The following is a 19,323-nucleotide window of genomic DNA, read 5'->3' as shown; positions in this document are numbered from 1 at the left end:
TTCATGATGGGTGGTTTTACTTTAAAAAAAACGCATGTCTTTTTCTTTTCCAGCGCTTCTATTTCCACTCCGCTTTGGTTGGTCTCCAAACTTCCCCTAGAGAGACTCGACTGCTGCCAAAACGCTGAGTGCTATTTCCACATCTCCATCCCACACCGCAGAGGGTCGTGGGAGACCCCGCTTTCCCCCAGTCTGTCAGTTGATGTGGCCTGGCTCACAAACATTTCACTCGCCATTACACACATTTAGCTGCAACCTCCAGAGAGTGTCTCTATTTTATATCAGTCACACACATATCCATGGCAAACGATCTGCGAATTTGATTCTAAATGCAGGTTTTTTTTTATGAGAATAAATTTGGAATGCACTATGATTTTAACCAATCATATGTTTTCAAATGTAACCCACAACACTCTAACATCTTGCCTAACAACACCCTAGCAACCACTTTGGAACACCCTAGCAACTGCCAATCAATTACATGGAACATGCTTGTGACTACCCAGCATGGAAGCATGTGATGGCGAGTTATCAAAGCATTACTTATTATACTCACTTCAGAAAATGAAATCTAGTTAATTAATTAATAGCCAAGTGCCAAATGCAACTAAAAACCGGTGAGTTGGCGAGTATATGAAATGGTGTCAATCGCCAGTTGGCTGGTAAAGTGTTATGAATTCTACAAGAACATGAACGTGAACAAACATGAACGACGCTCGGGACAGTGAAGTTTAAGCCTTGCCAATTTAAATATTCAAGAGCAAGAAGACGCAAAAGTGAACTCAGTTCGTTACTCGCGCTCTTGTGTGGGAAGTTTAAACTTTAAACAAAGTTTTATTCTTGTGCTTGAAAATGGCCGTATTGCCGAGTATCCTCCAAAACATAGTCAGTTAGTGAAGTTGAGAAAGAAAACGCATGTCGGTATATTAGCTCCGTGAATAAGCTCTTAAAGTGACAGCAGACTGATATCCCTGCTGCTGTCTGTGTCATTAATGTAATCAAACAACAAACGACAAAGAAAAAATCACTCAATGCTCTTGACTGAATAACTTTTGTAACTTTAATAAGGAAAATGGTCTCTGGCCATTGGCAGGTGTGGCAGAAAGTTAGTTTTATGCTGTGTTCTAGTGTGTGTAAAGGGTCAAAGTGACCGTTATGGACACACACAGACACTGGACACTTTTCAGAAGTCAGTCCAATGCATCCCGTCACAGGCTGTGAGCTTGAAAATTAAAGCTGTCGACAACATAGGCTAATGAAGCCGTAAAAGTACGAATAAACAATTATTGAACATAAACAATTATGGTATATGTCTAATTTACTTGTGCTCAAGAGTAAACAAACATTTTGACATGTCTGAGCTTGATGTCCTTGTGCGTGATGAACCCTGAATGTGTTTAAATATCAAACTGTGTAACTTTTTTGAGCGAAACGGATGACAAAAAGAGGTTTGAAATGCTAAGACAAGCAGCCATATTGTCATATCATGAAAAGCACAGCGGTTGAGAACAGATGATACTTGCTTTGGCTTTTTTCTCTCTAATGTAATGCATTCAGAAATGTTTACGTGTGACAAATCAAACAAATATTTTTTTAAGTCAATGCATGAGTCTGGAGATTGTCAAAGAGTTTCTCTCGCGCCCTCTTGTGGTCAACTAAAGGTAACGTTTTTATTTCTTCAGCAGAGTGTCATTCTCAGCTTCAAAATACACATTTCTGTTCTGCAGTCGCATTGCACAAGGATGCATGAGACGTATGTTTATTAGTTAAAAGGTATGATAAAATATCCCAGGCCAAAGTACATGCATGCAACCTCATTCTGCCCATAATTTCACATGTTCAGCAAGATGCTTACCTTTACTTTTATTAAAATACAAATGTCAGTACTAGCTGGTGAAGCTATAAAACATGCATTTATGAAATGTTATTATTTTACCAATATTTGTCTCCCGTTGACATCTAAAGCACAACGTAAAGATCCATAACACTGACCCACTATGCCAGATATACATAACTGATATTCTTATCATGCAGAATGACACATATTCTACTTACCTTTTAAATTAATAGATTTCAACAATCATGCATTGACATTTCACGTTTGTAAACGTTGTAGATTTAACGTTTATGAAATGGCCATATGTAAACTATCATTCAGTGTCCTTAATTAATTTCGAACAATATATAATTATAATAAATTACTATTATTTATGATAAATTCAACTCTTCAACTCACTAATTTTAAGATATATATATATATATATATATATATATATATATATATATATATATATATATATATATATATATATATATATATGTGTGTGTATGTGTGTGTGTGTGTGTGATGTTCTGTAGGCCGACGTTTGCATAATTCAGCGTTAAGTAAAACAAACCAAATTATTTTGTTTTTACTTACTACATTATTTTAACTACTGCACATTTGAATATATATATCTATATTTTTGTATTGCATAACAGAACAATAACAACATACACATACAGAGGATCACAATGTATTCAACTATTATCTATTACATTCATAATAGCATAAAAGGAAACAGAAAAAAACTATAAAAAAACAAATAAAATAATTATACAGGGGAAACTTACAAAAAAAAATCCAAAAAACCGAACATTTGAATCACGACTGATAATTTCCCGCGTTTACGGTCACTCGCACTTATTTTGCAATGACATCATTGCGTTCATCTAGACTCCACCCACTTTTATTTTACCCGCGTTCCTCAGCCAACGGGATGATCCGCAGCTGAATTATATGTGCGTCACGATGACTGACTTCCCAACGCACCAATCACGCCAATCATTTAATCTCATTCAACAGCGTGAGCCAATCAGCGGCGAGGAGACGGTGCATTACGAGCCAATCGCGTCCCTCCATTCATACCGTCCGGTGTCAGAGGTCGCTTCCCCTGCCGGCTTACATTCGCTCGTCTCTCTTTCTGAATCCAGCAGCGATGGCGGAGCAGCAGCAGTTCTACCTCTTACTGAGCAACCTGATGAGCCCTGACAACACCGTCAGGAAGCAATCAGAGGTATGAGAGTCGTTTCGGGGCCGCTTTGTGTGGATGTGGGAAGGGGAACGTAACGTATTCGTCTCGAGCTCGGTTCGCCGTTTTAGCGCGGGCCCCTCAGCCTCGCTCTGGCCCAGCACATGTGTGAAGCGCGCGCTGCTGCTGCTGCTATGCGGCTCCGAATCTTTTCAGAGAGTCGATTCGTTTCAGCGAGCCGACTCTAGAAGCAAATCAATCTATTCTTTTGAGTCATCATCACTCAAAATATTTCGAAGCGTAGCTCTTTAATATATGAATATGTCGATCGACTGAAATCTTGTTTTCTTATTTTTAAATTAAATAGTTTTATTTAATCACAGTATGTGTGCTTGGTATTAAATAATTGTATAATTTTTATTTCATGTGAGACTTTTGACTGGAAAGTTAAAAATCACCCAATTATTTTTCATCATATTGATGCTTAAGTTTAATAAGATATAATTTCTACTTATGTTTCAGTGTTTTACGGAGGCTGAATAAGGAATAGCGTACAATATATATTAAGCGTACTTTTTCTGTCATCTAAATATATTGCAGACGTAATGAAAGAAGTATGATATTCCCGAAATCAGCCAAACCTTTGGCGAATCGGTTCGATCGAATCATTCAAAGGAATCTGTTCAAATGGACGATTCATCTGTGAATCAGGACAGCACTGTAGTGTGTTGCGTATCAACGTGGCCTAACTAGCATTCAAACATTACAAACATTGATTTATACGAGATTTTGTGTCCAGTCTGTGTTTTAATACGCCTAATTGTCGAATCCCCCCCCCCCATACCTAATCTTTCAACGTCCGCTTTTGCGTTATTATTCGAGCGGCTGTTGTGGCTCTGCTAACCGGGCGCAGGTGTCGCTCAGATCGGCTTGAGTTGCTCGAACGGGTCGTTAAATCGGTGTGTCAGTTCTGTGAGGGTTTTAGAGCTAAACGAGTCACATTTGCGTCTAAATTACGAAATCTGCCAGAGTGGCGATCATTAAGTGACCACCGAAACAAAACCTCATCAGTCTGTTTTGTAATTTGCATAAATTGTACTCGTTTATCTCTAACGTTACCCGATAAGCAAACAGCATTTCCAAGTAAAATAATGAATATTTAAGAACTGGTAATTGTGGCGAGTCTTGTATTTCACTCATTAAACAGTAACTTTACACCCATCTTCACGCAATGAGGTGAGCTTCTCACAAAAGATGCACATTCATTCTGTCAAGTCATGGAAACACCTTGGATTTGGGTCAGGGATGAGTATTTAACCGTTTAGATTTAACGTATTTTATTTGTTTTTTAAACGGACTTCTAACGACTTTAGTCACATGGAAGCTCACCAGCGTTCCAAATTTCTCTTCAAATTCGAATTTTCCCACCAAAACTCGGGCCCCTTTGGCGCGTGTTCCACTGGTCTTTTGTTTAGGAGCTTCTTTATCTGTGCTAAAGCCGCCGCGTGTGGAGTTCAAACCGAGCTCATGTGGATCAGGACAGGTCATTGGGTCTTATCTCTCATCTCTGCCATCGGTCAGCACTTTCCTTTAGCACAGACAATACATGAGCAGCATGCCTCTAATGCTGAGCGGAAACTGACTCAGACACACTGCATGACACGGCCAGACTGGCCCCTGGAAATCAGCTGTGATGCCACTCTTGTGTGTCTGCCATGAGATTGTTAACTGCAAACATTTCCACAATGTAAAATCTCTAGCAGGTATAAAGGTGTGTGTGTGTTCCTGTTGATTACGTCTGTTCATTCCAGACATGCTGCGCATAACAACGTCCATTTGTCACTTGTAAACTGACTCCAAGAATCCGTTTGACTCATGCAAAATGAACACAAGTTACTTGAGTGTCTTTTTTCCTCTTGTAACATACTTGTGTTTTTAAAGCTGTGACCCTGTAAATCAAGTCATTTATATAATGTGTTGGCACTCAGCCCTCCAGTAACCGTTCCTCTTTGCTCTTGTAGGAAGCGTACGACACCATCCCCGGTCAGACGAAGATCACATTTTTACTGCAGGCCATCCGTGATGCATCCGCTGCTGAGGAGGTACGTGAGTGTGTGTTCACCGTCATCGGCCCTGTGTTGTGTTTTCCAGGCACACGATTGGACTATGCAGTGCCTTTAAAGAGGCAGAAAGTGCTTTGTTTACACGTCCATTATTCCTCATACCTGCTCTCTCAGGGTCAGACGGTGTGCCGGTGCCTTGTAGTCATCGAGATGTTTAAGTAGTTTAGTAACGGCGTTGTGCTGACCGTGCGTGGGTGAGGTTAAGTGGAGCCTCTGGTGGTGTTCAGACTAGAGCTCGTTTACACCAATTCCTGGAACAACTGATTGCTCAAGGTGAGACTAAACCTGCGCCGGTCCGAAGCTTGCGTTATACTTGAGGCCGTTACAAGAGCAGACAGGCTTGCACAGCGCACCTAACCCTGGATAATCGGGGTGGTGCTGCATGATTAATCATTTAAAGTAACGATGTTTCAGAGTGAAATGCATAAATATTAGTATTGCAACTTTATTAAATTGATTGTTAAATGCTATATTTTATTAATATTTTTGTTTTTCTATTTGGTAATCAATGATCAGTTTTATTATTTATCTTATTGATGTATAATCACGTATTGTGCAACCCTACGAACAAGCACAGCAAACCTGGAGTTTTTTTAAATTGCAATTGATCACTAGTGTTTTTTTTCATATGCTATTGTAGGTTTTATTGATGTTTTGCTTTTATTTTCTGATTTTATTTGAATATTAGTAATTGTGCTTTTTAAAATTACTATTTAGGCTTTTATTTATTTTAGTATTTCCAGTTTAGTGCAACTTCAGCTTAAACTTACTTCAGTTAATTGTACCAGTTTAGTGTTTCATCTAATTTTGATTTTTTTTTTTTTAACCACCAAAAATTGCAACCATTTCCCCTAAGTTATCAATTATAGACAATAAATTACAAATGTTATGTGAATGTTTAACCAAGTAAGCACAAACAGTGAGACACTGAACAGGATGGACAACACTTAAAGTTAAAGCAGTATGGAGATAAACATGTTTAACTACATTTAACATTCAAGATGACAATCTCGTGCTCTTTCTCAAAAGATCCTTCCCCATTTCTCATCTAATGTGTTTAATTGTCCTCTTTAGTCTTTCTGTCCTCTTCACCTACTGTCTCGTTTGCTCTCCTGACCTCCGATATTTATAGATCTGTGAAACTAGAGTGCATCGTTCTACTTGGAAAAGTCCTCGTGTACTTTGTTCTCTCAGTCTTTTCTTGATCCAAGTAGGTAACTTAAAGGAATAGTTCACTTCAAAATGAAAACTCATTTACTCACCCTGTATGAATTTCTTTCTTCTGCTCAACACAAGATATTTTGAAGAATGTCGGGAACCAAACAGTTGATGGACCTACTTTTTTCCTACTAACACTGTGTCATAACCAGACGCGATGCGATAAGATTCCAGCGACTAATAATTAGTCAGTCCACACTAGACGTGACAGTGAGATGCGTCGAAATCAATCAAAACCCACAGCCAATCAGAACAGTGTGGGCGGAGTCAGCCAATCAGAACAGCGTGTGGGCGGAGTCAGCCAATCAGAACAGCGAGTGGGCGGAGTCTCACGGCACCAGAGAGTAATCTTGATGGCAATTGCAAGAAAATGGATAAGAAGCTGCATAATCAAATACACAAATATTACACCATTTAAACATTATTCAAATACATAGGCTGAGTTACTAAAACAATCTTTGTCAAAGAATACACTTGTTTGTTCACAGTTTGAACGTTCTTGTTTCCATTTGTTTAATTTCAAGATCTGAGGTGAATTATCCACTGTTGCTTTTACAGCCACAAAGCTGGAGCACTACATGATATTCAAAGTCACATTACACGCTTTTAACATTAAATAAAGCACATAAACAGCACCTGAGATTATCATTGCCACACTTTGTGTTCGTTGTTCCAGCGCGACGTCGCAGAAAAATAGAAACAGTTTCTGCGTTAGGACACGGTGCAAGGAAGTCAATGAAGTCCATTAAATGGATGTTTACCGACATTCTTCAAAATATCTTTTGTGTTCAGTAGAAATTCATACATTTTTTAAACAACTTGAAGATGCGTAAATGACAGAATTTTAATTTTGAAGTGAACTCTATCTTTAAGCGTTTAATGTGAAGACTACCATGGCCACTTGGTAAAACCGTTCTGATCCTGAATGCTAATTGTCCAATCGTGTTCCCATAATGCTAATGCTTCACATAGCACAGCGTCATGCTCCTTTATTGCATAGTTTTTTTAAAACATCAAAATGCTCTTTAGAGGCTTCTTGTAGACTGGATGGGGAAACTGGCTTTATTTGCACAGCGTGTCCCTCCCAGCGCAGATCGGTCGGTTACAGAAGCGGTGTGTAAAGCTCTGAATGTGTCTCCACAGGTTAAACAGATGGCAGCTGTTCTGCTGCGACGTCTGCTGTCCTCGTCTTTCGAGGAGGTCTATCCCAGTCTGACCATCGACATGCAGACGGCCATCAAGACTGAGCTGCTCACTGGGATCCAGTCCGACGGTTGCTCCAACATCCGCAAGAAGGTCTGCGACATCGCCGCGGAGCTCTCCCGAAATCTCATCGGTCAGTTTGCTGTTGGTTGACCCGTAGCTTGGTTTGGCCACACCGAGTGGTGTGGAGTAGAGCTTGACTTTTTTTGTTTTGTTTCAGGAATCTTAGGGCCCTATCCGTTTTATTTTTTCCCAAATTCCGTTTTATTTTTTCCCAAATTCCGTTTTTTCCGTTTTAATTTTTGCAAATTCCGTTTTTTCCGTTTTAATTTTTGGGAATTCAGTTTTTTTTTACCCTTTACTGTTATTTTAGTCGTAAAAAGAGTGTTTTTAATATTAATGATTAAAATGTACACAAATAAAATGGGAATGACCCTAAATTTATTGAGGTAACAAACAAAATTCTCATTTTAAGAGGTGTTAAATGTGGTTTGGTTTGTTTACATTAGTGAATGTATTAGGCTAACTAACATGAACCCACGAGCAATACATTTGTTACTATTTATTAATCTTTGTTAATCTTAGTTAACCCTAACCCTGTATTTTTATTATGTTTCTTCACACAGTGCATTAAGCTAACTAATGTTAACTAATACAACTTTTCATTTAAATAATGTAGGCTACTAAATGGTGAAATTAACATTAATAAAGATTAATAAATGCTGTAGAAGTGCAGTTTATTAATAGTTAATGTTAACTGATCTAGTTAACTAGAGTTTAATAAATGGAACCTTATTGTAAAGTGTTACCGATTTTGTTATTCACCGAACCGATTCAGTGTTGGACAGATCAGTTGTTTTAACCATTCATTAAAGTGAATCGGTTCAAAGGAGTCATTAGTTCGCGAATCAGACGTATCATTAGCAGACTTGTACGCGTTGTGTGATTATCCCGGCAGTTTTAGGACATCGCACAAGATTTGTCAACACAGAAAACATTTCATCATTGGATAGGTTTTGTTTAGTTTATTGAAAGTGTTTTTTATGTCAGCTGAATGGGCAGAACGCTTTTCAGAGAAGAAGGAAAGGTTAAGTTTTTTTTTTTTTGCACAATTCACACCCAGCGGTAGCCTAAATCAGGAAAAAATATCCGAATGCTCCACGTGAAACTTCGTTCTTCCGATCTTTTACCATTGTGTCAATTCTCAATTGATTTAGATTAAGCGTGAGGGAGTGAGAGAGAGCAAGACAGTTTGAAGACGCGCGCGCGACCGGGCCTCTCTCTCTGCTCGTTCTTTCAGTAATATGCGATTTTCCTCAGACATACGTTTTTCTCCCACACAAAAACAGAATTTTATTCCAAATATGTAAAACACTAGATTGACACTAGATTCCGCGTTAATTTGCCGATTCCGTGATCGCGGAAATTATAGGGCCCTAGAATCCCGTGGGATGGGAAACAAATCACTATTAATCACGTGATTGGGACGGGACAGGAAAAAATGTCAGCGGGAGTGGGTGGGACCGGGAATCATAATAATACTATGATACCCAACTTTATACACAAATATACCACTTACACATTTTAATATTGAACTCTATTCTACTTGCCCTGTCTCTTTATGCTCTCCTGTTTGCTTTGGTGTGGCTGGTTAAGTAAATGACGTGCTCCACCCGTAACAGTCGGTGGCCAAATTGCCAATGCCAACCACCAATAATATAAGAGAAGGCTTCCCAATGCACTTTGTAGCCGCGAAAATCCTAATCAAAATGGAGTCAGACATGAAAGCCACGCTGCAACGACTACTGTCGGAAAATTACACCTCAGTTGTGCTCAGACATTTCTGGGCGGGATGAAGTAACCAAAATTAAACAGCATAATGTTTGCGTGTGTCTGTATTTGCATGGATGATTTACATGAAGTTTAATGTGTGCATTGTTTAAGATGGCTTTCAGTTCAATAAAATAACTACGTTTTGGATTTTTATTCAACTAAGGTGGGCATGCTGTGATCTGTACTGTATCTTTTACTGTAACTGACAGATTTCGGCCTAAAAACCCGGATGGGAGTCATTCCTCTGGGATTGGGTGGGATTTTCATTCTTCTGGAATTGGGATGGGATTTTCCCCCAGTTTTTTTGTGGGATTGGGATGGGAAGTTTTTTTTTTTTTGTGGGATGGGAGAGTTTTGAAAATCCATTCGCATGTCACCCTCTAGTGTAGAGGCGATCTAATACCTTCTGTTCTTATCCCAAGATGATGACGGCAACAATCAGTGGCCAGAGATCCTGAAGTTCCTGTTCGATTCGGTCAACTCTCAGGACGTCGGCCTCAGAGAAGCAGCGCTGCATATTTTCTGGTGCGTGAATTTTTACGCTAATCAACTATAGCCGATTATAGAGCTGGTAAGTCCCGCCCATCCGTAAAACCCCACTGGACCTCTAGGTTGAAAAATCGTCAATGCAAGTGAATGGGAGAAAATAATTATTTTCTGATCCCGTTTGAATTGTGCTATGAATGTGAACATATGTTGACTGTGAATTTTTTTTTTTATACAATTTTTCATGTTACGAGTTTGACAGTATATTGTACAATTCTTTGGCTAGCAGTTGTGGAAAAGACATAACGAGAGACTACATATCGCCTATGTGACGTCGCCCCATAACACATTTCCCTCCACTTGTCAAATCACGGTGCTAATGCTGCGATAATCTATGGAGACAGATCGAGATGCCTGTGTGTTTTGTACCCAAATGTCACCATTTAAACCAAATGGGCTGTTCTTTCTTCAGATTCCCGTCTGAAAGCAGCGAAGAGTTGTAGTCCACAAAGTGCTCTCACACAAAGTCTAACCGTATCTTCTACCCGCTAAATTGTAGCATTCTTCACACGAAAAATTATATTAAAAATTCACAGACAACATATGTTCACATTCATGGCAAAATTCAAACGGGACCAGAAAATAATTATTTTCTCACATTCACTTGTATTGACGATTTTTCAACCTAGAGGTCCAGTGGGGTTAGCGGAAGGGGCGGGACTTACCAGCTCTATAGCAACTGATCTGAGTCAAACTATGCTGTAAAAGTACTGTTGCATTTCTCTTTCTGAATCATTTGTTTCCTCCTCGTACAGGAACTTCCCAGGTATCTTTGGCAATCAGCAGCAGCATTACATGGAAGTGATCAAGCGCATGTTGGTTCAGTGTATGCAGGATCAGGAAAACCCACAGGTCAGTGTCTTGCTTAGTATCTGCCTTTTTTACACGTTGGTTCACGATAAGTGACTAATTCAGGATTCCCACTGGCGCTTACATTCAGCTTGATCAAATTTAAGGTCAAAGTCTTACATTTTAGAACAAGTCTCTGATCATTAAACTTCAAAAGCTGATGGTTGAATTAAACATTGAGCGCTGCACATTCAAAGTCAAAACCGTTGCACGTTCTATAGGCTTGCGATTTGCTTATGATCTACTGTAGATAAATAAACAATCTTTACTTTATGGTGTTTATATTGTAATGTTTTAGAGGACTGTTAGAGTGGATATTATCTCCATCTTTTTTGAATGAGCAGCCAGCAATAGTAAAGCATAGACATTTCAAAATAAGAGTCCCTGTGTTTTAGGCTTGTTTATAATTAAAGACCCGTATTATACATCAAATGTTTTTTTTTTTTTACCTGATAAATTCAGCAAACTCTTGTGGCTTCTCTGGGATTTTACAAGTACAATCATTCCAATAATATACATGTGTAATTTCAGTATGTATATATTGAGTAAAACATGGTTAAACTTGCAGGTTCCCTAATTTGCAGTTTAATGTGTGCAGAATGAGTTTTTTGGTTTTGTTCTGAATATGGTATTAATTTTGCACAGGCCTTAAAGGTCTTGTCTTAAATTTGATTTTTAAAAGCCCTGTAATCTTAAACTCTGTTCTTTCAGATTCGAACCCTGGCTGCACGTGCCGCTGCGTCCTTCATCCTGTCCAATGAGGGAAACACGGCTTTGCTGAAACACTTTTCAGACCTTCTTCCCGGCATACTACAGGTGACGAGCTCTTAACCACTCGCACTTCAAACACTGCAGAATATGGGCTTTGTCACGTTCAATGTTTTATTGCTCTGGATGTTGCTTGTTAGTTCCTGCTTTTGAATGCGTCATTTTGCCAAGTTTAAAGGAGAACTCCGGTCAATTTTAACATTGAGCTCATTTTTTTGTACATTTGGAGTGCTGTCAGTACAGAGAACAACGACAAAAATCGGTGTTGCCTACACCGAGTTATTCTATTTTTAAAATTTGCACCCTGTTGACTTCAATGGGGCAAGTACTAAACCTGCTTTTAGCCTCTTAACATCCTTGATGTGTCATTACAAGTGCACAGAAAATGTGAGTGATTCCTTCTGAGTGAACAGAAGTCCAAAGTAGTCGATTGCCGAGTTCACGCGCGTGATCATAGGTATTAAACCTATGCGTGTGAACTCTGCAATCGACTACTTTGGACTTCAACCGAAAAACAGGATGTAAACAAAGATATTTGCGCTGGCTTAAATAACATCATTTTTATACATTTATTTCACATCTACTGCAGTCAGACTCACTCGTGTTCACTCAGAAGGAATCACTCACATTTTCTGTGCACTTGTAATGACACATCAAGGATGTTAAGAGGCTAAAAGCAGGTTTAGTACTTGCCCCATTGAAGTCAACAGGGTGCAAATTTTAAAAATAGAATAACTCGGTGTAGGCAACAACGATTTTTGTCGTTGTTCTCTGTATTAACAGCACTCCAAATGTACAAAAAAATGAGCTCAATGTTAAAATTGACCGGAGTTCTCCTTTAAACTGGAGGGACAAATATGTACATATGAACACTTGTCTAGTCACCATTGCTTAATTTAATGCACCTTTTTATTAATTTCATTGTTTGCGTTGATGCTTTCCATTTAAATCAGAGCAAAAAAAACAACAATAAGGACTGCCTGATGTGTGAAAAGATGCTCAGGACATTTGATTTTAGCCAAATGATAGTCAAATTTTAGTCATTAGATTTTGAGTTTATCGATTTCACATGGTTAAGACTTGCCGGTTTAAACAGTCAAGTGATTTTTAACCCATTTAAGCTCAAGACATGAATTTAAAACGCCTGAATTGAGTTCTTCCATATAATCATCATCTGACAATTCAGACTGCAATATTGCTAAGTATGCTTGTCAGTTATGTCTTCAGTGAATGTAAACCGATGGGAGAAAATCAGATGTGTATCAGTATATTGGATCCGTGCATTAGGTTTGAAGTGTCCTAACAATCTTATTTATTAGAGTTCAAGATCTTATTTATTAGAGTACAAGATTATATGGGTGAAAATGACACTCACCTGATTTTTTTTTTTTTTTTAAATAGTTGGGCTGATAATTTTTGCAGGACAAGTTATCTAAACCAATAGAAAAAATCCCTAGTGTTGATAAAGTGCACTAAAAGAATCTTTCTTTCCCTAATCAGGCGGTGAATGAATCGTGTTATGCTGGTGACGACTCCGTGCTGAAGTCATTGGTGGAAATTGCAGACACGGCCCCCAAATATTTGAGACCAAACCTGGAAGCCACTCTCCAACTGAGCCTAAAGGTAAACGGTTGTATTTCTTTTATTATGAATGTGTGTAGATGTGCCTGGTGGTTCCTTGAGACGGCTCGTCCGTGCTGATTCTTGAGGTTTTATTTGACAGGCACATATTTATCTCTGCGATTTAATGCTTGGAAGTTGCCAGTTTCATGCACCTTCCATAGCCCGGTTGCAGAAACAAGTTTTCACTAGCAAATATTCACTCTAAACGGCCTCAATGCCGTGATGTAGATGATTGTAAGAAGTGCAGAATGTTGATTTGTCTCCTCTTAACAGCTGTGTGCGGACACCAACCTCACAAACATGCAGCGTCAGCTGGCTCTGGAAGTCATCGTCACACTCTCTGAAACCGCTGCTGCCATGCTGAGGAAACACACCAACATCGTCGCTCAGAGCGGTAAGAGAGAGACGTTTAACACTTCCTGTGTTACAGTGCTAAATGCCTCAGTCGAAGCTAATGAAACTCGTCAATCTACAATCTGTGTGCTGTTCCATGCAAATTAACCTGTAGCATTTTCACTTCCTCACACTGAACACACAAGTACTTGTTTTGCTAACTTATGTTATTAGTTTGATAGTTTTAACAATGAATTAAAGCGTTTTTCGCAAGTCTGGCTAAACTTGTGTATTGCATATGTAGTAATTTTGCATGTTTCAGTGTTTTTTGTTAAAGGGTTTGTTACCCAAAAATGTCATCAATTACTCGCATAAGGGGGAGTAAATGATATATATATATATATATATATATATATATGTATATGTGTGTGTGTGTGTATTTAAATTACTGTTAATGGTTATGGTAAATAAAATGTTAATTATTAGTAATGGTTATAAAATGTATAAATATATTGATTTGATTTACAACTATAGTATTAATAATTTATTTAATGATTATAGTAGTAATTTTAATTACAACTATTTAATGTAGTATTTTTATTACTATTGGTTATAAATGTGTGTTGATTTTTATTGGCAACTACTGTAGTATTTAACGATTGTAGAAAAAATATAAACTTAAATAACAATTTTTAATTATTAATTGTATAAATATATTGATTTGATTTACAAACAATATAGTATAATAATAATAATAATAATAATAATAATAATAATAAAAATAGTAGTAATTTAATGATAGTTGTAAAAATATCAATTTAAATTTACGTTATATTGATAGTAAAAAATACCAATTTAAATTATTACAACTTAACAATTACGAATGATTTCTGTATTACTATTATTAATGCTTAAAATATAGTAGAAAAAAATACTGCATTTCAAAAACTGCAGAGCTGTTGTGACTTCAGACTGAATTGACTTCAGGCTCATTGTTAGCAATGGAAATTAGTGACGACCTAGCACTGCTAATTGCTCAACGTCGAGTGCCGCTAGCATGTCGTCTGCGTCGAGTGCCGCTAGCATGTCGTCTGCTGTGAAGTTCAACAGTCTTGTGAATGTTTCAGTTCCTCAGATGTTGAGTATGATGGTGGATCTGGAGGAGGATGAGGATTGGGCCATGGCAGATGAACTAGAAGATGATGATTTTGACAGGTGAGAATAATGTTTGCATCATAAAAGAAACGGTGTATTTAACACTGTACACCACTGGGAAAAATGTGCATACTAGTAATTTCCCATTACTTGTGAAGCTCGCTAGGATTTGATCTCTGAGAGTGGCGTTATTGCTTTTGAAATGCCTGTCAAAGCTTATTTGTTAGTGATTCTGTGTCTTTATAAATGTGCTTTTCTGGTGTTCAGTAATGCGGTGGCGGGTGAGAGCGCTCTGGACAGGATTGCCTGTGGACTCGGAGGAAAGATCGTCCTTCCCATGATCAAACAGCACATCATGCAGATGTTGCAGAACCGTGAGTTGATGCATTTGATTGAACGGAAATCATAATATTGCTGTAAATGCACTCATGTAACCGGTCTTGTTGCCTCGCAGCGGATTGGAAGTACAGGCACGCTGGTCTGATGGCGCTCTCTGCTATCGGCGAGGGATGTCACCAACAGATGGAGGCCATTCTGAGTGAGATCGTCAGCTTCGTTTTGCTCTTCTGTCAGGATCCTGTAAGAACTCTTTTATGGCCCATAAATCACCACTTGATTTGCGTATGAACAAGCAAGTACAGACGCTAAACGTAGCCTCATTCCAAACCTCTCAGCACCCCAGGGTTCGCTACGCTGCCTGCAACGCTATTGGACAGATGGCCACAGACTTCGCCCCCACCTTCCAGAAGAAATTCCACGACAAGGTATTTTTATTTATTTATGTGGTGTTGTATTTTAAATGTGTTTTTGCTTCACAGTGAACACAAGCAAAGTCCTTTTAGGCAAGTCGTGCCACTCGGCCGCCATCTTGGCAACGCCTCCGGGCAGCTATTTCGGACTAACAAGACCAGGCTCCTATCTAAATGAATGGGCAGAGAGTCAGAACTGCACTTTCACTGGTCACCGGGACATAAAAACTGCATGTATAGAAACAGCAGTAAAATATGATAAAAATCGCTGAAAAAGTTTGATGACTTTGCCCAAAAATAAGGTTTAAAACGCCTTTTTCCCCACAGGTTATACTTTTACTACGCATGCGCAAGGGTTCACGTTCACGACACGCAACTTCATTTACGTCTCTATCCAGAATGCCGGTGTTGTGCCAAGCACTTAAACAATTATATGTATTTAAATGTCTGAAACCTAAAATAAACATTATGTGGTTAAAACACTGAACAGTTGTGATATAGCCTATGACAAGCGCTGAGCGCGTCCGTCTTTGGCTCAGCGCCAGCCACAGCGCGAAAGCACAGGTTGAATATGGCAGTTATGTCACGTCACTGTACATTCGCTCCTTAGTGGTCAGTTGCTGACTGTTAAAAGCAGATGATTGGCTTTCCAGCGGGAGGGGCGGGACATGTGCATACAACCGCCATCTTTGCCGTTACTGGTTTTCCTTATATAGTTGTATTGAGGATTGAGGAAGTGGCATGTCTCTTATATAAATTGTCTCTGACACAAGGCATTTCCTTAATGTTCATATAATGAATTGGGAAAGGAAAAAAGTAAACTGCTCCAACTCTTGCAAAGCAGATAGCTTTAAAGGGATGGTTCACCCGCAAATGTAAATTGTCTAATTACTCTCCCTCATGTTGTTCAAAACATGTTTTTTAAAGTAAAACTAATCCACATGAATCGGTTTAGTTTACATTTTCTGAAGAGACTTGATTGCTTTATGATGAAAAGATTGAATTTAGGCTTTTATTAACACAAACCTTCATCAACTCACACATCAGTTGTGGTAAACAGAAGCTCAAGCATGTTTGCTTGAGTTGTGTGAACCAATGAGGTTCATTCTTGTGTTCAACCTGCAAGAGGTTCTTGCGTGTCGAACAGGTTCGGTTGAGCTTCTGTTTGTTCGCTGATCAATGTTTGTGAATAGAAGCCTAAATTAAATCTGTTCATATAAAGTGGTTGTTAAATTTGCAAGGCTTAAACTTTCATGACGATGCACAATTCACTATTCAATTGTTACAATTCATAAACATTACCAGACAACTGGCCATTGACAGTTTTATATATGTGTTTTTTTTTCACACAGGTTTTCACACTCATTTGGCTTTGTGAATGTTAATTTTAGGCCTTGATCATGTTTTATTAGTGTTATTGTTAAAATAGTTTTATTTGAAAAAATACATGTTGGAATTTTAAAAACTTTTACTACTATAAACACAATAGTAGTTTTCTTTTATTATTGGTTATAAAATATAGTATTATAGCTTTTTATTACAACTTCTGTTATTGATATTGATTTATTAAATATAACATTTTATTTATGAAAGGAAGTACTGAACTTGTGTTCCTTTCAGTGACTATGCTGAATTAATTGACGACAGCCCTGTTTGAGAGAACTATCCCTTTAAAGGTGTCATCGGATGCCCATTTTACACAAGTTGCTGTGATTTCTTTAGGGTTTTCATGTAAAGTTTGTAACAGTTTAAAATTCCTCAATAGTTGTGTAAAACACCCTTTTTACCTCCTCAAAAACAGCGCCCTGTTTCGGTGCTTGTCTCTTTAAATGATAATGAGCAACTGATAATGTCAACTATGATAATGTCATATTGCTCATGCTCCGCCCACGACCGCTGACGGACTGTCCTGTATTAGCATATTTCCCATATTAACATATTTCCGCCCTCAGCCATATTGCTCAGAAAATCTAAACGGCTTGTATATTGAGTGTTTAGACTTTGAGGATTAAAAAGAAAGTGCATGGATTTTTTTCATTGTATGGTGGTTGTGTCCACACACTGCAAAGACACATTTATATGCAAACACCATATAAAAGTGAATTTTGCATCCAATTTAAAGGATTTGTGTTTCTCATTGTGGTCTCATTTGTCCCTGGGGCAGGTGATCTCAGCGCTCCTGCAGACCATGGAGGATCAGTCGAACCCTCGGGTCCAGGCCCACGCAGCTGCCGCCCTCATCAACTTCACCGAGGACTGTCCCAAAACACTCCTCATCCCCTATCTGGACAGCCTCGTCCAACACCTGCACGTCATCATGGTCGCCAAACTCCAGGAGGTGCTCTCATCCCTTTCAGTTATTGGATTGGTTAAAGGGAGTTTGAATCCCAAGCTGCTCCTTTAATGAGTTTAACTCTCCTGTTGTCTTGTGGAAACTGCAGCTTCACGGTCGCATCTGTTTTCCCTTCTGTTAGGTGCACAAAGCTAACGCGGTGAGATTTTAGTTTGATCTGGGTTGGGTTCAGTTCAGCTTCAATTAAAAAATGAATGCAGTTTCATTTCAGTTTCTTGAATTGAAATTCAGCTGAACCTCACTTCAGATGTTAGGAGGTGTTGAGTTGTGTGATCATAAATGGTTTGACCGTGTGTGTGAGATCTTCTCCTGCATGCAGTTTGATGCGGTTTCACACTGAATCAGGGATATGTTGGTGACTTCCTTCCGTAATGGTGGTTTTTATTCTTCCAGCTGATCCAGAAAGGCACTAAACTGGTTCTGGAGCAGGTTGTGACGTCCATCGCGTCAGTGGCTGATACCGCAGAGGAGAAGTTCGTGCCCTACTACGACCTGTTCATGCCCTCGCTCAAACACATCGTGGAGAACGCCGTTCAGAAGGAGCTCCGGCTGCTCCGGGGAAAGACCATCGAGTGCATCAGCCTGATCGGCCTGGCTGTGGGCAAAGACAAGGTGTGTGTGTGTGTGGCTTTAGCATGGATCAGGAAAAACTCATTTTAAAGTTAATAAAATAAAATGGACCATTAGGAAGTTCAAGTTATTTAAAGTAAATCAACTAAATATGAGAGTGATTTTAAAATGACTACTTTTATGTAGATTTATTATTTTGGCTGTAATAATTCTACCACTTTGAGGAACTTGTTTTATTATGTTCATGCTTTTGAAAAGGTTTTTTAACCAAGTAAATCCAAATTTAGTTTTAAGGTTTTTTAGAAAAAATTAAAAGGATTCAATTTTTATTTCTGAATAACTAAACCAGACTCTGGCTATGAACGAAGCCAAAGAAGCTGGCATGGTATTAAAGGAAAGAAATATAAATATTTGATTTTAACCATTTATGAAGATAGCTGGCATGGCGTTAAACTATAAACAAACAATTAAAACCATTTTTATTTGACTTATTTTTACCTTAATTTAATTGTGTATTATGATTTTTAATGTATTTGGATGTGTTTGAATATATTTAAGTTTAATTTTATCCTTTTATTTTAAATTTTTTACTTGATCATGTTTTATTTATCAGTATTTGATTTTAATTAATTTTATTTTATTTGATCTAATTTACTTATTTCATCTTAATTTCTTTTCTTTTTTATTGTATGTGGTGATCTCTATTTATCTATTTTATTAAAATATTTAATGTAAAAAATTCTACCTAATTTAAATAAATAGAAGTCACAATTAAAGTATAAACAAAAAAAAAAAAAAATGTAATAAAAAAAAAAAAAAAAAAAAAAATATATATATATATATATATATATATATATATATATATATATATATATATATATATATATATATATATATATATATATATATAATTTTAATTTTATACTTTTGATGATTTTAGTATCTCATAATTTTTTTTTTTTGTTAAATAAATATAAATGAATGCATTT

At 37.8% G+C, this 19,323-nt stretch overlaps 1 protein-coding gene across 1 annotated transcript in view; it reads left to right on the top strand.

Annotated features, from left to right (window-relative positions):
• The first annotated feature begins 2,893 nt into the window (after positions 1-2,893).
• The window catches only part of kpnb3 (karyopherin (importin) beta 3), a 29,438-nt gene continuing 13,008 nt past the window's right edge, over positions 2,894-19,323 (top strand). The window contains exons 1-14 of the mRNA XM_079864060.1: positions 2,894-3,056; positions 5,033-5,113; positions 7,496-7,688; positions 9,811-9,913; positions 10,690-10,786; positions 11,495-11,599; positions 13,052-13,174; positions 13,448-13,568; positions 14,635-14,722; positions 14,930-15,036; positions 15,117-15,241; positions 15,337-15,426; positions 17,576-17,749; positions 18,158-18,376. Coding sequence (XP_079720186.1) covers positions 2,979-3,056; positions 5,033-5,113; positions 7,496-7,688; positions 9,811-9,913; positions 10,690-10,786; positions 11,495-11,599; positions 13,052-13,174; positions 13,448-13,568; positions 14,635-14,722; positions 14,930-15,036; positions 15,117-15,241; positions 15,337-15,426; positions 17,576-17,749; positions 18,158-18,376 — 1,704 coding nt within the window. The 5' untranslated portion in view covers positions 2,894-2,978. The remainder of the gene's footprint in view (positions 3,057-5,032; positions 5,114-7,495; positions 7,689-9,810; positions 9,914-10,689; positions 10,787-11,494; positions 11,600-13,051; positions 13,175-13,447; positions 13,569-14,634; positions 14,723-14,929; positions 15,037-15,116; positions 15,242-15,336; positions 15,427-17,575; positions 17,750-18,157; positions 18,377-19,323) is intronic.

This window comes from Squalius cephalus (genome assembly GCF_949319135.1).
Source record: "Squalius cephalus genome assembly, chromosome: 2".
NCBI lineage: Eukaryota > Metazoa > Chordata > Actinopteri > Cypriniformes > Leuciscidae > Squalius > Squalius cephalus.
Note: the sequence above shows the minus strand (reverse complement) of the source record. Positions and strands in the feature narration are given on the sequence as shown.